The sequence below is a fragment of the Pteropus medius genome, unplaced genomic scaffold (genome assembly GCF_902729225.1).
Source record: "Pteropus medius unplaced genomic scaffold, Ma_sr-lr_union100, whole genome shotgun sequence".
NCBI classification, from domain to species: Eukaryota; Metazoa; Chordata; class Mammalia; order Chiroptera; family Pteropodidae; genus Pteropus; species Pteropus medius.
This window is the reverse complement of record NW_024340695.1, coordinates 3285038-3307131: the sequence shown is the minus strand read 5'-3', so window position 1 is coordinate 3307131 and position 22094 is coordinate 3285038. Positions and strand designations below refer to the sequence as shown.

General features: G+C 35.3%; 1 protein-coding gene across 2 annotated transcripts in view; it reads left to right on the top strand.

Annotated features, from left to right (window-relative positions):
• The window catches only part of KCNH5 (potassium voltage-gated channel subfamily H member 5), a 342803-nt gene that overhangs the window by 271881 nt on the left and 48828 nt on the right, over window positions 1-22094 (top strand). For both annotated transcript variants that reach the window (XM_039864507.1, XM_039864496.1), the window contains 2 exons: window positions 458-710; window positions 17208-17404. In XM_039864507.1, coding sequence (XP_039720441.1) covers window positions 458-710; window positions 17208-17404 — 450 coding nt within the window. The remainder of the gene's footprint in view (window positions 1-457; window positions 711-17207; window positions 17405-22094) is intronic.

Here is a 22094-nt window from a genome sequence, read left to right as displayed (position 1 = left end):
TTAATTTTGTTTTCTTATGACTGGTTTCTACAAATTTACCTCCAATGTGGAGTAAAGTACATTATTGTGAATTTTAATTTAGTTACAAAAATATTCTAAAATAGAGACTAAACTAAAATGAATGTTAATGCCCTATTTTAGTTGGCTCTTTGAAGAAACTGTGTATCTTCTGAAATTTTTTTCTGACCACCTTAAGATTATGTTCTTCTATGGAGAGATTTATACCTCTCTCATAGCTTTACTGCATGGTGCTGTATTGTAATATCTCATATGCTCATCAGTCAATCGCGGTGGATTATTCAGGCCTTGAGGGCAGAGCTGTGTCTTTTAACTTTTCCTTCCCTGTATCTAGTACAGTGTGTTGCTGACTTTGTCAGTAAATATTTGTTGGATGCCTTTTTTCTGAAATAGCACCTTTCTCTTTTATTCTCACTTATTCATCTCTTACTTCCTTCAGGTCCTCTCCATCTGCCCCAAGGACATGAGAGCTGATATCTGTGTTCATCTAAACCGAAAGGTTTTTAATGAACATCCTGCTTTTCGATTGGCCAGTGATGGATGTCTGCGCGCCTTGGCAGTAGAGTTCCAAACTATTCACTGTGCACCTGGGGACCTCATTTACCATGCTGGAGAAAGTGTGGATGCCCTCTGCTTTGTGGTATCAGGATCCTTGGAAGTCATCCAGGATGATGAGGTGGTGGCTATTTTAGGTACTGTGAACTTTCCTAATGTAGTAGCAAATGCGTAACAGTTTTAGAGATTATGCTTCCCAGGTTTCTTAAGAGAAATTTCCTTTGCTTGGTGACTTTGGAAATTGGGTTACTAATGAGATGATGAATCTTTGAAAACTAGTAATGCTGTTTCAGTGAGGAACATTAGTATTGGTCACAGCTAAATGGGCTGCAGGAAGGTTTGACTTAACTTTCTTTGGCAACAATAGGATAGTACCTTTCAGACTAGAGTTGATCGTAGCCTAAGGTGGCTGTACCTCCATGTTGGTAAGTGTGCAAATGGCTTGTGGAATGATTGTCAAGTTAGTAATCTAGAATATTAGTCTCAGAACCTGTCTAATTCTACACTTTCCTTTAGAGATGAGCAAAGTGAGGCCCAGAAAAGTTTAGTGACTTGCTCAGCTAGTTAGTAAATGAGTTAGGGCTTGAATACAGATGATCTTACTCTAAATCTTTTTGCCTCATCACAGTGGACCTAAGTAGTGAGCTGAAAGTGATGAAGAGATACATGAATTTGACCCATTATATTGGAGTAATCACAGTGCAAGTCAATTTAGGCTTATAAAACTGGATCTATTCATTCACAAACCAGGAAAATTATTTGAGCAATAATAAATTCATTCTAAAATTCAGAGACCTGGTAGATAGCTGTACTAACAAAAAAATGCAGTGACAGTGCAAGTAAATGACAAAAATTTTTTTAAATTACATATTTGGGAACAGTGCAATATATTGGTGAAAAATGCTAAATGATACTTTAGGCTTTTTCTGCTCAAATATATTTGCTGCAGGTTCATGAAGTCCATGTAGGTATAAGAGGAAGCAATAATGAGGTCAGAGAATCATCCCTGGTTTTTAACTCAAGTAAAATAAGTTAGAGTTGCAGGATGTCAACTCCATTTTGATCACATTTTTCATGGCTTGTGTCCCATGAAAAATGAGCTCAATTTTAAACTATTGGATTTTTTAGCTACCAAGGTCAACCTACCGTAGCTTGAATGCCTCTTATTCTTATAAGTACAAGATTGACTCATGTAGTTTAGAAGCTGCAAAAGCAAAATCCAGCACAAAAATGAAGAACCGATTTCAAAAAGCCATGATAATCTGAAAAAGACAGAATTGAGAACTGAGAAACAATAACTTTTCATAGGAAAACAGGTTCTGTGAAATTTTTAAGAGAGAAAATGGTTCAGGGTTGTAAATGACTGAGCACTATTATTGTTTGTAAACCTTTTCTTAACTATTTAGAAGTAATGTTACAGTTATGGTTAAATTTCTTTTAGTAACTATTTTTATTTTTGACATTTTTGCAAGAAAAATTCATACAGCATTTTAGAGTCAGCACTGTGGGTGTGTTTAATGCGACTTAGTGTTTATTCAGCTTGGTTTCCTGAAGTACAAAGGAGTTATATATAATCCTTCAATAAAGTGTACATTTTGTCAGACCAATCCTTTGTGGTAAAATGAAGCATGTACACACTATAACCATTCTTTTTTGCTTAAAGAAGAGAATAAAACACAAGCCCCAAACAGGTGTATTTTCTTTTCCCGCATGTCCGTGTCAGTGGTGAGTGGGAAAACATATCAAATATAGTAAAGTGAGTACCATTGCGATAAATTAGCTCAGCTGTGTCCTCACTGTCATTTGCTTGGCCCCATTTTCTTCATCATAGCTTTACCTTGGTGACTTCTTTTTTGCAAAGAAGACTAGAGAAAGCCCGGAGTGCAGTGCCTCTGGGCCGGGTCTGCTAAGCTGCAATCATTTGCTCAGTGAGACAGACAAAACGCATTTTCTTTTCCTTTTATAATAAAACGGTAGCCGTTTTTGCCCAGTGACACAGTAAAAATGAACACAGGGCCTCTGGGTACTGGACCAGTCTTATCATTTATCTGTCACATTTGATTTCTTTTCTTATGCTTTTTGTTTACCCTTCTCAAAAATTTAGAGACTCTTCATCTCTGAGCTTAACGAGTCAAATTATATGTATACCTCTCTGACAACATTTTGTTTCTTTTTTCCACGGGCCTCTAACAAAGATTAGTTCCATCAAAAGGCAATCAGAGGTTTTCGATTTTTTTTAATGTTTTAACCTGGAAGTGATCTCCTAAGGCAGAAGTAAGTGGGTGAAGCAGTGCTGGCAGAGGCTGCAAGTGGGCCCAGTGAAGACACTGTCCTCTACCAGTCTGTGATTTGGATCAGCAATGACGAGACAGATACAGAGACAAACTTCTGTAACTGTCCTGGTGTTGTGGCTTCCGCCAATCTGGATTTATAGGAGAGGCAGTCTGAGGAGATTGTATAATAGCAGTGTGGACTCCTGGTAACTCTTTGCAGGAGAGAGAGGGTGATGCTGCAAGCAAGAGCTGACTGTACTACATGCCTCAAAGAGTGCATCTGCTGTGGTCCAGCCCCATCATTGTGTTCATACTTTTGTAGATTTCACCTCCCGGTCAGCTGAAGCTGAGTGTCTGCAGCCACCTGTGCTTTGCCCGAGGGGCCTAGAACCTCCCAGAAGGGCCTTCCCTAACTGAGCCAGTGCCTTTACTTGCAGATCACCACACTGGCTCCATTTTGTGACTTCTCACTGTGATTTCCATTGGAAATACTGTTTTCAGACTTTTCTAAATTAAAAACACTTAATGCTCTAAAATGGGGAAGGGGTTTCTTTAATGCTCGATTGCTTAATGTTTTAAGAAAAGGAGAGAAAATAGTTACTCTTGACATTTTGATGACTTTTCATTCATTTCCTGCTCTTTCTATTTTTCTTCCCCTCATTTTTAGTCGCTTACTTTTGAAATAATTACAAACTTAATGAAAACTTATAAAATTATCAGGATGTGAAGTTTGACATATATCTTTAGGTTTTCTACCTTATTAAGTAATTTTAATAGGTCTTCTATGTCATTAGTTATTTTTTTCTCTTCCGGATCTATCCTTGGACTGAGAGTGGTGTGTTGAAGTATTTTATTGTTAATGTGTTTTATTTATCTCTTCTTGCATCTTCTGTAATTTGTGCTTTATAGTGGTTGTTGCTGTGTTATTTGATATACAGATATTCGTCACTGTTATATCTTCATTGTAAATTGTGGTTTTGAGCATTGAAATGTGTCTTTTTTCATCATGTCTAATGATGTTTTTTATCCCTTGTAAGGGTTAAACAGAAACAGTATCCCTCACATCTGAGTACAGCTCAGAAAAATGAGAATTTATTTAAATCGGTTTGATAGTTGAAATAAGCAGATCTTGCTCACTCTTAACACTGATTCGTTTGCCGGTTGAAAGGTAGTGGAAGGTCATTTTAAAATTAATTAAAATCTCTGAATCCAAAAACAGGTGCAGTTTCATTCTTTTGGATCCTTGTCTCTAAAGAGTCTCTGGGTAGGTACATAATTCTTTAGTATGTCAAAAGTGCTAAGGTATTTAATGAATAAGTTCTGAAGCATAACTAATTAATAGAAAGATAAAAAATGTAGTCAACAAATACCTTCTATTTTAAAACTGAAGGATGGCTTCAAAATGTTTTTCTAAATAGGGCATATGAAGATAATTGCAGTTCATGTCTTTTTTCAACTTGAAGTTCTTTTAGTTCTTACACCTCCACTTCTTTTTTGACCTTCCCACTTTTTATGAGACACAAAGAGTTCTAAATTAAGTTCATGACACATACATAATATTTCATATTCTTTAATATCTCTTTGCTTTTTAGTTCCTACCCTATAATTACTTAATGTGAACAGATTTATTGGTATAGCTAAAATAGCCAGGTTACTTCTAAGAGCTCAGCAAAGTATATTGCATCTTTCAGAGACTAAAAAACATATTTCTTCACTACCAATAGACTCAGATCCTAAGATATTTTTGTTGAATTCATAGTCTATCTTTGCTGTGTTTACTGATTATTGGAATCATATGATTGAGTTATTAATCTAAGACTATCTGTATCTAAGTATTTTATTGTAACTTCTAATTCCCAAGAGAACTATGCTTGTTTATGTAGAGTTTGGATGGAGGGGTTAGATATTATTATGGGTTAGGGTAATGGGGCATAAGTGAGGAAGGGAAAGACAGAATTAAATAAACTTAATAATGTAAAAAAGGTAAGTTCTAGTACCTAGGTTAAGATTCTATTTTAATTAGAACCAGTCCATCTTTTATAAATATTTGTGCCTTAGCAAATAAAACATAAATTGTGGTTCTCAAAATTCAAAATCCGCTGCTTATTTTTATTCCAAAAAGAAAAAAATCTGAGATGCTGAATGAATAATATTTTGCTATTTTCAGAATCTGTGAAATGTGACTTTTATAATGTGCATAAAATTTCTTCCTGTCTGCTTGCTATTAGAAGTCAAGTGCTTCACACTTTAAATCCTTAAAAGGGCTTTTCCCAAGCCTCAGAAAAGTATTTTCTTTTGCATTCCCATTTCTGTGTATTGAGATGTTGAACTATGAGTCAGATAGGTTTCTTCTATATTTTATGATGTTGAAGAGTTAATTTAGTCATGGCTAAACTTTTAGTCAAACTAGTATTTGCTTAAAAATTTGTATGTTTGTCTTGTTTTAAACTTTCCAATTCCAAGTCATGATTATAACATCATTTATCTATGGTTCAAATTATACACTTTAGAGTTCTTCAGCCTTTAGATTTTTGGATAAAGTATTAGTCTTTAAAGTCTGATAGTTTAAACTCATCTTCAAACTCTCTCCCTACTATCTTCCAAAAGTAAGTCTTGAGGATTCTACATACTGGGTATCTCTTTATCTTGTCCTTAATAGCCCTTCCCATGACGACTGCTCTTTTGGTCCTGGGATGTGGCTGCCATCCGAAAGGCCTTTCTGCTTGTAATCTGTCATAAGCTTCAATCTCCAATTCTATGTTATGCTGCCACTACACTAATCTTTCTAAAATACAAATTATCACATCAGCCTCTTTGGTTGGATCAGTCTTTTAGCACCGTGGAGATAAAATGTAACTTCTAGCCTGGCCTGGGAGGCCATTTAAGCTTGGCCATTTAAGCTCCCCTCCTTTCCAGCCTGATTTGTGCCATTCCTACTCCTCCTCAGTTTTCACCATACTGAATTGCAGGAAGTTTCCTGAGTACCACCAGTTCTGTCTTACTGGTAATCTTTTGTGTGTACAGCTTCCTTGTTTAAACACCTTTTGTCCTCTTTTTAGTTAATCTGTCTCTTGCTTCCTCAACTTCTTTTTTTCTTTCCCTTATTGCCGTAGTGTAGATTAGGCGCTGTGTTCTGGGCTCGCACTGCATGCCCACACAGAGTTGTTAGTCCCTCCCCTTTTATTTTTTACCTGTTTATCTTCCTACTGCATTGTGAATGCTTAAAATGTCTCGCTCATTTTTGTCTCTTTGTCATCTGCGATAGGGTCCCCTAAATATGTTCTCAGTAAAGGTTCAAGGAGCCAAATTTGCTAGCACTTTATTTTGCCATTAGGCTATTTTCATAATTGTTTTAGTTCTGCATACCCATGAAACATATGTTGTGTTTTGTTGCCATTTCCTTTGTGTTTTATTTTGAGATACTACCTTCTGTTTTTCTTTTGTCTAGGTGCTTATAGTAAAATGTATTTTCCTAAGACTCTAGCTTTAGCATAGATCTATTATGGACTGAGAAAACATTTTCCTGCTGTTAATTGGGTACTTTTAACAAGAAAAATAAAAAGGGCTAAATGTTAAATATCTCAAGCCACTCAGAACTCTTTAATAAATCACTCCTTCCTTGTTCTCCATTGTTACCTAATTCAAGGGGTTTGTTTTGCCTGCTTGCATCAAAGCCAAAGGAGATATGGACAGGAGTTTGCAGCAAAAAAAAAAAAAATGTAGTTTACTTAAGGAAATGGAGCCAAGCCCGGAGACACACGTGAGCTAGTGCTCACAGACCTGGCTGGCTCCCTATGGCCTCTAGAGGATAGATTATATAGGGGGAAACTTAGTCATGGTAGCTAAGGGAGTTAGGGTCATGGGCTCCACTGGGGATCAGGGTTAGGGTAGAAGGCATTTGATGTCTGATGTCAGTTACGGTATCATTTTGTCTGGTTTCAAGGATACCTATAGGGTCATTCTGCCTTCATGGGTCTGGAGCTGAAATACATATGAGGTTAATATGTTACCTTTAGTTTGACTGAAACTTTTTTTTGTGGTCAACAGACCTGAGGCTTTGTTCCTACTGATGCAGGATGGGGTGAATTCACCCAAGCAAGGACTCAAGTCCTATGCCCACTGAGAGCATCGTTGGTCCACGCAGGAAAGAATTCTAGAGCGAGCCAGAGTTAAAGACAAAGGAAAGTTTTTTAGAGAAGGAATAACGCTCCACAGACAGAGACATAGTCTCCTCTCAAAGTCAGAGAATAAGACCCTGAGTGTTTAAGGCATTAGATTTATATCTGTTTCTTAGTTTCTATGAAAAATTACTCATTTGATTACAGGGAGTTAAGAATAGAATATATGGTTGGGTCGATCTTTAACTCGTGCAGGGTACGGCTTAAAGTCTTTGTTTTCCTGTTTTCCTTTTAGGGTACATGTAAGCATTAAAGGTTTGGGTAAGCAGTTGTTGGTAATCTCAGCAGGAATCTTCCTTTGTTCTGTAGGTTCCCCATGGTCAGGCCTTATGGCTGATCATCTAGGTTCTGGTCTAACAGGAGAGTCTAATAGCATGTAGCAGGCTCTAAATTCCACTTGGTTTAATACTTAGTCAATCTGTGTAGTTCTCATGCCTCTTTCCTATATTACGAAGACTGTTTGATGCTGACCTCTGGGCTTAATTATTAAGGGAGTGGTTGGACAGTATGCAGAAGGACACGGGAAAGAAAATAAGCGAGTGAGCACAAGACCAATTTGAATAGAAGAGAAAGAGAAGAGCAAAAGTCACTTTAAAGAAGTAAAGATTTGCACTGTTACACCATCAGGAACTCCCAGTATCGTGAAATAATCTAATTTCTACCCTGGTCATTGACCACGGGAGGAAAACTTTAAATTATATCTATGGAAGGGGATTTAGCTTTAATTTCTAAAAGTAGAATTACTTTTGCCATCAAATGGAGTGAGTAGTCTATAAATCAGAATAATTTTATTAGAAAATAAACATTTAAGAGTTTAAAGGGGCTAGAAAAAGAAAAATCATATTTGTAGTTAATAAATGAGTGCCTCCATGCTTAAGTAAAATTTAAATTTTATAGATACATTTGATTTTTAATATTTTCCTATTAAAACTTTTAAAGTGTATTTTTGAAAAATGTACTTCAGGCCCCTTTGAAAATCTGATTTAGATACCAAATAGTTATTGAATCCTTATTATTTTATATTCATTATTACATCAAATGCTATAATTATCTCTGTGAAGAACATACTTACTGTAGTCATTTTATAAATGAAGAAAACTGAATATCAGAATATTCACTCCAGGTCACAGCTAAAAAATTAGTGGTGAGCAGAGGATTTGAACCCAAATCTGTCTGACTCTATGCCCATTCTCTTAACCATCACATTATAGATGTGATGGTTTCTTAACAGGACTTTTAAAACAGAATTTTGAAATTATATAACTATTTGGCTTAATCTTGACAGAAAATAAAGTGCCTATTTGTTTCCTTTTATTAAAAAAACATTTTTCTAACAGTACTGTTAAGTACCATTCCAGTGTACATTACAAAAATCTTTCACAAAACATTACCTGAGTATAAGATGGTTAATCATCTACTAAGTGTCTAAAAATATGGTCCTCCCCAAGTGACTAGTTTACCCACAGGCAGGTGTCTAGGAATGGGAACTGGCTCAGATTCTGAATCTCATGAGCCCTCAGAACACATGATGGGGATCTTAAATTCTGTTTATAGGTCTTTCATCTGTATCCTGGAAGAGTTCAGAGGCTGCCTAGTTGGTAGATATTAAAATGGAAATGAAGCTTTCAGGAATGCTCCCGGATTGCAAGAATGCCACAAATCTTTGCAGTTATTTCCACGAAGAGGTGGAGTCTGTTCCTTTACCTCTTGAGTCCTGCTGGCCTTGTGACTTGTCTCAGTTCTTATTCTAAATCCTCCACCCATCCGTTAAGTGCAGATGTTTTGTGGACAGGGCTGGCTGCTTGCCTGCTTTGCTCTCTGTTCTTTTGTTTTCCTGAAGTCCTGACGTCCACTTACAGAAAGCTTCATCTGCATTTTCCCAAGTTTCTTATACTTCCTTATACATCAAGATCTCCTTACCACTCTCCTTCTCTGCCCTGCCCTTCCCTAGTCAAGCTCATTATTTTATCTTATCTCAAAAAGCATCAAGGATGTCTTTGTCTTCAAGGAACTGAAAACTTAACTTATTACCCTTTTACTAAGTGAATTTTGCTTTGTCACATAAGAAGATCAGAGCTATTCAGTTCTGTTGGTTTACCGGCTCAGTGATGCCACTGAGAATTCAGTCTTCCTTTTTGTATGGGGAGGAGAAGGTGTTACCGGGGAGTAAGTGCACATTGAACTTACCTGAGACGTTTTATTTGCAAACTAAATAACAGATTCAGAAAATATTGCAATATAAATGTATAACCTAATGACATTTTATAAGGCAAAGACCTTGTAACAATTTCACAGGCCAAAAAATAGAACTTTTACAGCACCGCCCCGCCCCGTCTCCAGAAACCATGCCATGTGCCCCATCCTAAACACTAATTTACCTATTTTAAAATTTAAATCTATATGTTATCCCCCTCTACTTCCTGCTGCAGTCTTTCTTTTCTTTATTATTATTATTTGCTGAAAAACCTGGGCCATTTGTCCTACAGAGTTCCCACCAGTCTAGATTTTGCTGATTGCATATTCACTGCAGTTTAAGCATGTTTCTTCACCTGCTGTGTTTCTTGTAAATTAGCAGCTGAATCCAGAGGATTGATCAGACTCAGGTTCAGTCAGTCCTTTCAGCAAAACTGTAGATGTGTCTGTGTTCTTTTATAAGGAGGCACAGGATATCTAGTTGAATCTCTTATGTTAACAACAATTGATACTCAAAGCCTAGATCCATTAATTCAGTGGGAGTTACAAAATGAAGATATCCTAGTTTTATATTTCTGTTTATTAGTCGGCATACTTTTATAGAGAGATGCTTCCTCTCAGCTACTATTTGGTTACCCAGTATGCAGTTCATATAGGAATCGTGCATAAATATTGATGCTTTTCTATTATTTATCAGTTTTTAAGACAATCAATTAGTTTCTCTGACAGTGCTATGTGCTAATGGATTTAAACAAATGATGAATTTCAGTGCATTGCAGTTTTTGCCATTGAAGTGCAAATTGTGCTTTCTTTGGCTAGTAAGAGCTCTTTCAATTTGGCTCCTGGTCCTTTCGATACAGTAGTCTTTGATAACTTCTTGCTCTGTAGAATGAACAGATCTTCTTCTTGTACATAGTCTCCCCCTTATTTGAAATCAGCCCCTAGTCATTTCTCCAAGAAGCTCTAGTTTGTTTTTGTGAATAATATTTCAAGATCACACTCTTGGTCCTAGATCTTGGTTCTACAGATGCTCATTGCTACTGGGTTAGTGATTGCTTTTTGGCCTTTTTAATAGACACAATTTGAGGAAAAATATATATATGCGTATATGTTTGTGTCTGTGTGTGTATGCAAATAAAATTTCTCATGAGTTCGTATAGATATATTTAACTAAAATTCAATACAACAGGGCTTTATTTATCTACTTCTGTATTACATCTTCATATATTTTCTTTCATATTGAGAATGCTGGGGATGACAGAATCAAAATATTGCATAATCCACATTATATATATATAACAGCCTCAGAATAACAATACTAATACCACCACACTACCAATATGATTACTAAATATACTTAAAAATTTTTTTGCATATGCTTATACTATTTTCTTTCCACCCACCATTATTTTTAATAGTTGTACAATATCTACATTGTCAGAGCAGGTAGCCATTGCACACTACACTTTGTTCCTTTTAATTTGCATTTAGTCTAAGTTTTAAAAGTAACTGTGTAGTTAACTAGTCTTTATGTCAATGTCTCTCTTGGTATTTTGGTTTTCTGAAGCATTTTCACTAGTAAAATTTTTAGTAAAGATCCATGGAAGCGATACTCACTGAGCTCTTTTATGTTGATATAGTTTGTGTCCTTTATACTTGAATATCAATTTTGCTGGATATGAAATTCTTGATTCACATTTCTTAGAGTGTCTTAAGTATGTCACTCCTTCTACTCCTCTCAAATAAACAAGCAAATAATAGAGTTTTTGTTTACTACCATCATATCTGTTGTATTTTTCTTTTCTCTTTACTCTCGTTGTCACTGCCTTAACTGATGATGAGGTGGTTGTGGGGACAAGGTAAAATTATATATTTGTAATCTGCGACATACCATATATTGTTTCGTGGTGATATAAATCGTGTTCCAACAATGCCTTTTCTTGTACTCTTCACACTGTAATTAGTTCTGTTCTTAAAGCACTGGATAAGTCATGACTCCCTTTACTCAAAAAACTTTTGGTGGTTCTCTCTTTAAAATGGAATTAAGCAGACTCTGTTGCATGGCATTCAGAGTTCTCCCTCTTGGATCCCGTTTTTTTCCTCTAGACTTGGCTCTCTGTACCCCATAGGTTTCCTGTATAGTGGGCTAACATTGCTCGTTGTTCCCTGAGCAGATTGTGCTCATACTGTTTTCTCAGCCACCATAACTATCCTTCTCCTTGAGGCTCAGCTATGATTTAATTCAAAAACTACCTTCTTTGTGAGGTCTTTCTGAAATCCCCTCAAATCCAAAACAGTGGGGATGGGGGGTGGAGAGAGGGATGGAGGGAGAGAAAGGGAGAGGGCGTGGGTGTTCTTTGCTAATCCTGGTCCTATCGTACTATTTTTTTCCTATTTTGTAATTATTTTTTGCATGCCTCTCTTAATTACAAAATTAAAGACTCTTAAGAGCAGGATTTTTATTTCTTGCTTGTCTCTATCTCCCCATAGCACAAAATACATGTTCCAGCTTAAGGTTAGTGTTAGGATGCTGGATGCATTAATGGAATGGAGGTGAATAGGGTAGCCATTATTTCTTCCATTTGACAAATACGAAAGTTATAAGACTTAGTTATAATATGAACATCATTATAGGCTTCAACTTTAAATATTTTCTTAGGAAAAAATACCAGAATAGTTTCAAGATGTAACTGCTTTCAATTTAGTCTTTTTCTTGGATTTTAAAAAATAATATGCTACAACTATTGATTTGGGTACATGTTTGGGTTTCTATATGAAACCAATTTGTTCTTAATATTAATAGTTCCAAACTCAGAATTATGAACCTCTTTATTGCTTCATCTTCTACCTTCTTAAAGGTGGCTACCATCATCCCTTACTGACATAAAGATATTCTGTTTTTTGGGTTTTTTTTACATCTACTTGATAAGAACTGTTGGCTTATTCTTTGTGTATGTAAATAAAAATCTATAAGCTAAATCAGTTATTTTTTTAGTAGATAAGAATTACTTACTTCTTTAAAAATATCATCATGTTTGTATCCAAAGTAATTTTCAACTGATTGACTTTGGACATTGATCACTGAAGATTGGCAGCCATCAGTTCTAAATGTTTTAAAAGGTTTTATTCTAATACACCTATATAGTTTCTTAATTTAAATACTCATTGTCTTGTTCTCTTGGTTCTTTTCTTTGAAAATATTCCTTTATGACACTTCCTGTTTGTAAATAGTCAAAGCACTTAAAATTGTATAATTTAAAAACTCATAGTGAATATTTTGTGCATATGTATTCCAAAGCAAGTTCATGAGCCTATTGCAATAAGCAATTAGAGTATAGGGCTACCTAATAAATAAAATGGATTAAGTCCATTTTATAGAAGAATCATCAAATAGGACCATCAGTATACATACCTCCACATACACTTATAGGAAACTACCTAAGTGAACTTCAAATGCTATGTTTTTAGGGATTAATGGGCTGTATTAAATAGCCGTACTCACGGATAAATAACTGAAATAATTTTTATGCATTTATTTTATCCATGTCATTAAGTCACCAAATAATGTGTTTCACATTTTAAAAAACACTCTGGCTGTAAAACCAGCACCTCAGGAGACCATAATCCCCAAGCATACCATGGTCTGTATTACTCCTTTAATTATGTTGTAATGTTGTCTTTGTTTTATCTTTCAATTTTCCAGTTTCCTACTCTGTGAATCTTAACATTTACTTCTATTTTACAAGCCCATTTTCTGTGGTTTAGAAGTGAAATACTTCATAAGACTTGATGCAAAGAACTGAGAAAATATAAATAGACCAAACAACAACTTTCATGTTGAGCGTGAGCTTTTCTACTAATTTTAGGGCTTTGGGGGAAGGTTAGTTTTCTCAGGCTCTAAAATGTTTATAGCTAAGACTACTTGCACCCAGTGGGAGCTGACCTAAAAACTAGCATCAAATATTCTATAGTCATGAAGATAAACAGGAATTCCTCACCCTGGAAGTGTGCAAAATCTTTGTGTTAAGGAAAAGGGTACTTCTTTATTGGATATTCCATGCATAATCCTATATATCTACAGCCTGTGATTTCTGCAGATCACTCAGTGTAAATGTGCATAATATTCCTTGAAGAAGGACATTAGCTAGCTCTACTTTGACTAGTACATTAACTGATTTACAAGAGGACCATTTTCCCAGAAAGTTTGTTGTGAATTGAATGAAACAGTGAATTAGGTGATATAGAAAACTGGATAAAACCTTTTGAAATGGTTGATTTGATTAATGTCCAAACAACATATTATGTATCCTAATGGGAATTCTGTGTTGTAAAACAATTAATATTGCTCATTATGCAATAAGAGTTCTGATATTGAAAATAGAATTATGCACATTTGTTAATTTTACGATGCTTCTCTAAACTTTTTTAGGAAGAAGAGCTAGGGATAAGTTTAACTGTGGCTGAGTCAGTTAACTTCTCTGGTACTTAACAACCTTGTAATGGGTTTTGGAGTCGAGAGGCTCTGATTTTATTTTATTTATTCATTCATTCATTCATTCATTCATTTATTTATTTACTTACTTAGGCAACGAGACACTGATTTTTTAGTTGATTTACTCTAGAGTTATAGGTGTAGAGAAACCTTAAACATTAGTTTTTGTTTATCTCTTTCCCTTTAGAGTCAAAAGAACAGATAATGATTCTGGTAGCTCAATAACCTGATCTAAGCCACACTGTTAGTGGATGAGCCTCAATTCTAACTCTAATCTAGCATTTCTCAGTTTGTTCTGTCTTTTTCTCCCTTTCTCTCATCTATTTTTTTTTCAGTAAATATTTGTTGAGCTCTTGAAATGAGGTTAATGGGAGTGGTCAAAACAGAAAATTCTCAGCTCTCATGAGTTAATATTCTAGTTTAATTCTGTTCTTTCTGCTTTAGAGGCTTTTTATTTCTCTGTGATACAAAAAAAATAAATAATTTAAAAAATATTTTGATAGAAATACGATAAAGATTTTAATCATCAGTTAGGTAAAATGAAATATATAACAGAGATTTGAATGCTGCCACAATTAAAGATGGTCTACTTTGGCAAAGAGACATTCATTTATATATTGAGAATATTTTACCTATTGATGATGCACTTATCCACTAATGAATATTTCTTTATTATTCTTTAGATCTATTTACATATTAATTCAGTTTTACTAAAAAGTGTAAGGAAAGACATCTGTGAAAGTTTGCTATTTTTTAAAGTTTTTTTTTTTTAAGAAAATAAGAAAAAGTAGACTTTTAATTAACAATTCTTTTGGTCTTGGAGTTTCACATTCATTTTTATATACTTTATTATATCTGTAACCAACCATATTTTTTGTATCTTTATTCTTTAATTTAACATTATATAGTAAGCAATTTTTTGTCTGTTATTTCAAAAACTAGTTTTAATTCTATACGAATTGATGATAGATAAATTTCCATTTTTGTTAGACTTTCTTTATCTCTTTATTTATTTATACTAATCTGAGATTGTGATTAATAACACTACTGTGACTATGACACATGTTGGTTCTAAATCTTTTGATCAGTTCTCAGAAGTGAAATTACTAAGTCAAAGGTAGTGATTATTATTGTAGTTACTGTACATGAAAATCAAATAGTTGAAAATGAATGAGCATGTTAAATGGGTCAGAGGTTGTATTATGAGTGATAATTTGAGGAAAGGTCACAGAAATTAAACAGAAAGAAATATAATTCTTTTTCTATCTCTTCAAGGAAAAACTCAGAATAGACAGAGTAACAATGACAATAGAGGAAAAGAAACAAGAAGTAGATCAAAGCAGCCCCTTATAAATCTTGTTATTTTCATAGCTCCAGGGATTATGATAACATAACATTTGTCAATCTCTTCTGTTCAAAAAAATAATACATGTAATTAATAAGATGAAATAAAATCCATCCATTATCCCATAATGCAAGAGAACCTACCATTTTAATGCATTTGCTTTGTGTGTATATCTGTATATTTCTGGTGGGGTGGGGAGTTGGATAAGGTAAATAAAATGAGTTCGTACTGTGTGTATGATTTAATATTCTGCTTTTATTATTTTACACAATGTGAACATTTCTCCATCACTTTTTTCAGCTTATACTTAGTGACTGCATAATATTCCATTATTTATTTATCTATTTATTCATTCATTCATTCATTCATTCATATTCATCTTGTTTCTACCTTTTTTGGATATTATAAATATTACTTAAGTGAACATTTTAATAAGTAAATTCGGCACTTCTGATAATGTAGTTAGAATAAATACCTATAGCTGGAACTGCTAATTTGAAGACAATGCCATTTACAGATTTCTGAAATTTATTTGTGTAATCTTTTAAATTTCTATAGCTAAAGCCTCCCATAGGTTATCATGATGCTCTATAACCTTAGACATTTTATCTGGGCCCCAGGTCCCTAATTATTCTTCCTTGGACAAATATATGGCTATCGGACAGTTGAGTTATCAGTGTCACTAACTAAAAGGAATTTTTGAGGGTCCAGAAACAAATGAGGTTGCTCGACATTAATTAAATGTCCATTATGGTTATTTTATGCCAATTATATGATTACATGGTGGTTTTAATTACCTCCTCAATAATATGCATGTTTTCTTTTTCTCTCCCAGAGTGCCTTGTGGTTCTCTAAGGATTTACAAATCGCTTGTGTGGGCGAAGAATCTGTAATCTTGTAATCTGTCCTACTCCACCTCCCTCCTTCTCTCTCTCTTTCTCTCTCTCTCTCTCTCTCTCTCCCCCTCTCTCTCTCTCCCCCTGCTCCCGCTCCCTCTGGTTACATGTTATTTTTTCTTTCCGGTGGTCTGGCCAGCCCGAAGTATCATAACACGTCTTTCTTCCTTTTTTCTCTGTCAGTTCCGACTTTAATCTTCATGATGAGAGCACATATGTATGTGCTCATCTCTCTGGTTAGAGTACAGAAAGAATAAGTCTTTGGCAGAATGTCTATAGAAAGATTTTCCCACCTGAACATATTCCACATCTTTTCCACTTTAAAACTTTTCATTTCTCACAGAGGAACAAAGAATGCAGTTGAGGACACTTCAGAGGCCAAAGTTCTTATGGAACTTCCTCAACAGGAAGGCTCTGGGCATTTAATCTCCGACTCTTCCTCATCTCCCCTTTTTTTGGGCAACAAAGTACACTTGATTTGGGATGGTGAACTGTTGAGTTGAGATCACCAGGTGGAATGTACTCTGAAGTGAATAGTAGATTTCTATGTAATTTTTAGAATTTTAAAAAGACATCTGCATTTGACTGCAGTATAGCACTCTTTTATGGAACTGTTTATGGCATAAGAAATCTGAATCCCCACGTTTTACCCAACTCAGCTCCTTAGGTTCTATATGTGGATGGGGAGCTCTTAGGCTGGGTCCTGAGGATAAGGTTTGGCTGGTGGAGAGGGAAGGGCATCCTTGGGGAATAAGTCATGGTGAGTTTTAGTCTGCCTGGAGCGCAAGGCTTAGTCGCTGAATAATGTATGTTTAATATATGTCGCATGGGTTCCAGATTTATAAAGGCTATAACAGTATATCCTCGTATATTGCATTTTACTGTCATCTCTACCAGGAGAAGCACAAGAAAAGATGAAACTAAGAAGTAACCTTTACTTCTTCTAGTCAGAATGGGAAAAGTTAAGGTAGCAGAAGATAATGAAACTATTTGTTAAAATGAGGTTTTTGGCTTCTCTGTCTGATTTCATTTATTTACACCACTCCAGATTTCCATCAAGAACTGAATTCAGGGTGATGTTACTTGACATATTATATAAAAATGTTGTACATTGTTATATGTATATAGATGAGGTTATACACTCAGGCTCTAAATTATGCTAAAAGATCAATACCATATAGAAAACTCAATAAAAATAGTGATTAGGACAGGAACTAGTACAGATAACATGAATACATATCTTATGCTATTTTCCAGGGAAAGGCGATGTATTTGGAGACATCTTCTGGAAGGAAACCACCCTTGCTCACGCCTGTGCCAATGTCCGGGCACTGACGTATTGTGACCTTCACATCATCAAGCGAGAAGCTTTGCTTAAAGTCCTGGATTTTTATACTGCTTTTGCAAACTCGTTCTCAAGGAATCTCACTCTTACTTGCAATCTAAGGAAACGGGTATGTTGTCTGGATCTACTTCCCCTTATTAATCCAGAGGGTTAATGTGTCATGCTCTATTAGTGGAAGAGTGGAAAAGTTATTTTATTTTGTAGCAATGCATTCCCAGCAATGTAAAGTAACATAATTTTCTTTCTCTTTTTTTTATGTTTTGTTTACTTTTTAAGAGGGAAAAGCCCCTGAGTACATGGATAAAGATTTGAATCATTATAATTTAGGATGCAAAGTGAAAAAGACTTTAGGAGAAACAAACTGTACTATAATATAATTAGTGTGTTTTGGGGGTTTATAATACTGCCATACGATTAACATTAGTGCCTCTCTATTATATGGATTTTTTTTTAAGCTGGTAAGGTTAATCCAACTGGTTGCCTATTTTATATTCCTGACTCACTTTAAAACCTCCTCATTTAATAATCATTCATAAGGCTTGCTCTCCATTAATTCTTTCAAGCACAGTATCTCAAAAACTAATTAGCCATAATGATATACCTACAAATAGGTATAGGAATCCTTTATTTGCACTGCTGCTGCAAATATAATCTTCATTGCCATTTTCCTTTTTATTAATGATGTGACACAAATTAATTTGCATAAAGAAATATCCTAGCTCTGATTTATAAGTCATTGGACATTGGCTAGGGACCTTTGTTGCCAAGAATGAAATACACATTGGATAACTACACTGAAGGAATTTCATGTAAAATGATTGCCTGTCTATTATGGTGAAATATTTTGAAATAACGAGCTTTCTCTTCCACTACCCCATTAAGTAGAACTTTCCCTGTACTTAACATGGAGGGGAAAAAAATCAAGCCAAGAGACAAATTAACATCTCTACTGTAGCAACAAAGAAATAAACATAAGCAAATCATTGTCATTCCCTGCTTGGGGTTCTAAAAGAAGAAGAGACTACAGGAGTCATGTTCGTAGTAGCTATGTCACAATATTTGCTCTACATTTGAATAGCATTTTTAGTTTACATTTTTCTTAATAGTTATTGAACAACCTGCAAAACAAAATGTAAAGCGCTGTCTAGGGTACAAAGACTAAATACAGAGTCTTTATGCCAAAGAGCTTACAGTGAAGTGTGAACATCATGTGAAACACAGATTTGTGAAATGTGTTCGTATATGTAATTGGTAGTGCTGTTTGTGAAAGAGAGGTGCCAAATATGAACTAAATAGGGAATTTTCTTGCTTATTTGTCAGGAAGCTCTGAGTCCCTTTTATTATTAAGCAGAAATATATCTCCTTTGGTTTATGCTCAACCTTCTCCAATGAGAAAATTCCTCTTCTACAAGGTAGCCTGTGAGATATTTGAAACTCTTATATCTTAAGTCTTCTCCAATCTAAATTTTGCCATTTTTGTAATCTTTCCACATACTGCAAGATTACTGAAACCCCTATCCATTGTCGGACAGTACTCAGGACAGATCTTATTTGTCACTGTCCTTCTTAAAACATGTTATTTACACAGAATCTCATCTGATGTGTATAATATTCCTGGGGGAGGGGGAGCGGAAACAGTTATTTTCCCTTCAAAACACACAAGGAAACTCAGGCCCAGAGGGACTAATGTCAGATCACCAGTTGACATATTTGCAACGCAAGGTCTCAAAGAGAGATCATTAAGAACTCACCAGAAGAAAATAAATTGTAGTTCTTCAAAATGAGTTCATCACAAAACTCCGTTGCCTCTTTTCATACACCTGACATGTACCATCTCTCTCTCTCTCTCTCTTCTCTTCTCTCTCTCTCTCTCTCTCACACACACACACACACACACACGCACACACACACACACACTGGTTATAAGAGCTGAATGCACATACCAGCATGGCTGCCTCTAGAGGCAAGAAATTTGTGTAGTTTTTTTTAAGAGGACCTAGAAATAGTGCACCTGTCTCTGCAGGTACCAGTACCAGTTTTTGTTTGTTTGTTTGTTTTAATAATTCTACCTTTTTGTAATTGATGGACAATCTCAATAACTTAAAAAATGTGGGGACACGTGTATTGTCAGTCAGGAAAAAAATATACTCATAAAAAAGAGAAACTGAGAAAATATCATACAATGATTCATGAGAATAACTACCATTTTGAGAGCCTGTTTTATAGCCATGCACTTCGACATTTTTACATATAATAACTAAACTTATTAAATGTCTACAGGCCATAGATGAGGCAATATAATCTCTATTTCATTGAGGAGGAGGTTGAACTTCTGAGAATAAGAAAGCTAGTTACCAAACACATTATAGGTAAGGGCCTAGATTTGAATCCTCTCTATCTAATTCTAAAACTCATATTCTTTAGACTACACCCTGTTGCTTTGGCTTGTCAGAGTAGCTGACATTTTTATTTTTTATCTCACAGACACACACAATAATTTACAGAGTTTCTCATTCACTCAATCACTTTAACTTCATTCCCAAATGAGCTATTAATAAGAAAGTTTTTGTTTTTATTGCTATTATTGTAAGCAAGCTTGCAATGAACATCTGTTGTATGTTCTTTGTATGCTACCGATATAGTTGTCATAACCATTAGTTAAAGGCATGCTCCTAATAAGTCAAGGGAGCAGATTTGGAAGCTAGATTTTCAGCTGTTGTAGATTACAGCTCTGGCCATAGGAGTAGATAGGGTGGCTCAGTGGAGAGATTTGTGTAGCGTGCAGTTCTTGGTGGCTGCAATAGGGAAGAATGTCATAGCGTTTCAGCTGCTTGCTTTCATCCCCATTAAGGAAAAACAAGATTTTAGTTATGAAAATAAGTTCACACTAACTATCCTTCAGCCCCTCTATTTATAATGCTAGAATTGGAACTGGTGATTTCATCCAACAACTAGAGCAGGGGTTGACAAACTTTTTATGTCAAAGACCAGAAAGTAGATGTTTTAGGATTTGAGAACCATATAGTCTCTGTCTCAATTGTTCAACATTGTCATTCTAATGTGGAAACAGCTGTCTTAGCTCAGGCTGCTATAACAACATACCATAGGCTGGGTGGCTTAAACAACAGCAAGTTATTTCTCACAGTTCTGGAGGCTGGAAGCCTAAGATCAAGGTGTTGGCTAATTGAGTTCCTCAATAAGGGCTCTTTTCCTGGCTTGCAGATGTGTGCCTTCTCACTGTGTTCTCATGGCAGGAAGAGAAAGAGAGGGAGTGAGGGAGAGAAAGCAATCTCTTTGGTGTCTCTCTTATAAAGGCACTAATCTCATCATGAAGACCCCGCCCTCATTACCTCATTTAAACCAATTTACCTTTCTTACATATCATCACATTGGGGAGTAGGGGTTCAACATATGAATTTTTCCTGGGGGAGGGAGGCATAATTCAGTCCCCAGCAGTAGCCAAAGATAGTATGTAAATAAATGAGCATAGTTGTGATTCAGTAAGACATTATTTACAAAAACAAGTGGCTTTCCATTGCCTTTAGTGGATCAGTTACTGAAAACGGAGGACTGGAAGTTAGATGGAGATGAAAAATGGGTATGCAAATAGAATCATTTCCCCTTTATTAGAAAACAAATCTCTACTACTGGCCACCCAGCCAGAGGGTTATCATGAAATAGAAAATGACATGTGTAAGGAGTGGCTACACACACACACACACACACACACACACACACACAAGAGGGGACTATAGGAGCAAGGTAGATAGTACCCCTGAGTGAGACATGGCTTATGTGGCTGTGAAGACTGGAGAGTTCACAACATATACGAATGGGGCGGCTGCTACTCATTCTGGTTACACGTTATCTTGCTAGAATGTCAGTATTGCTTGGTCTGCATATTTTTCCTCCAGAGAATCCAGAAGTATACATTTTTATGTGACTGATGTGCTTGTTTTTTTAAATACTGTGGTCAAACAAAGCAAGTCTGCTTACTCTTGGTCCAGTAGTTTGTGAACTGAGAGAAATGATTTAATGAATTCCTGACCTCATGATACTAGAAGCCTGAAATTTTTACCTGAGAGCTGTAAATTTGGATGAGAAAAGTTATTACATCTTTATTTTCTTTATTTCTAACTGAAATTTAGCGTTGCCTTTAATTATGAAGGTTGGTAACAAGCTACAGTATTATTAATACCCAAAGAAATCAATAGTTTCATATCATATTGTGTTTATTGAAGACATGCTGAAACATGGTTTACGCTCATCACTACTTAGTTATTATGGTAGTTATTAGACCTGCTGCTAAATGATCTTCTTGTGTTAATAAAAAAGCACATAGATAACTGTCTTGTGAATTAATACTGGAAGTTAATATAATGTGTTTCCTTTGCAATAGTATGTATTTTATTTTGTGCATTTAAAGCAACTCTTTTGAAATGAGGCCTATTCCACAAGCTTTACTGGACCGCCAGGGAGTAAGACCCCCTGTACAAGAGTCAGAAACTGAACTAAGTTGACCAAAAGATGTGGTTGGTATATTTTTTTTCAATAATAAGAACACAATTTCATAGTTTCAAATAAGTTTAAACACATTTAGAAAAGACATGGGAAAGCAAGAGAAGGGTTGACTCTCTTGCTGACTTTATTTCTGTATTTACTTCCTTAACCAGTTTTTACTTCCTTAACCAGTCTTTTCCGAAATGACAAAATGGTATTTATTAACTTAAGGCCAAGCTCTCAGATATGGCTCTGAGAAGGCAAGCAGCTTACCCAGCACAAGTGACATCTAAATTTTA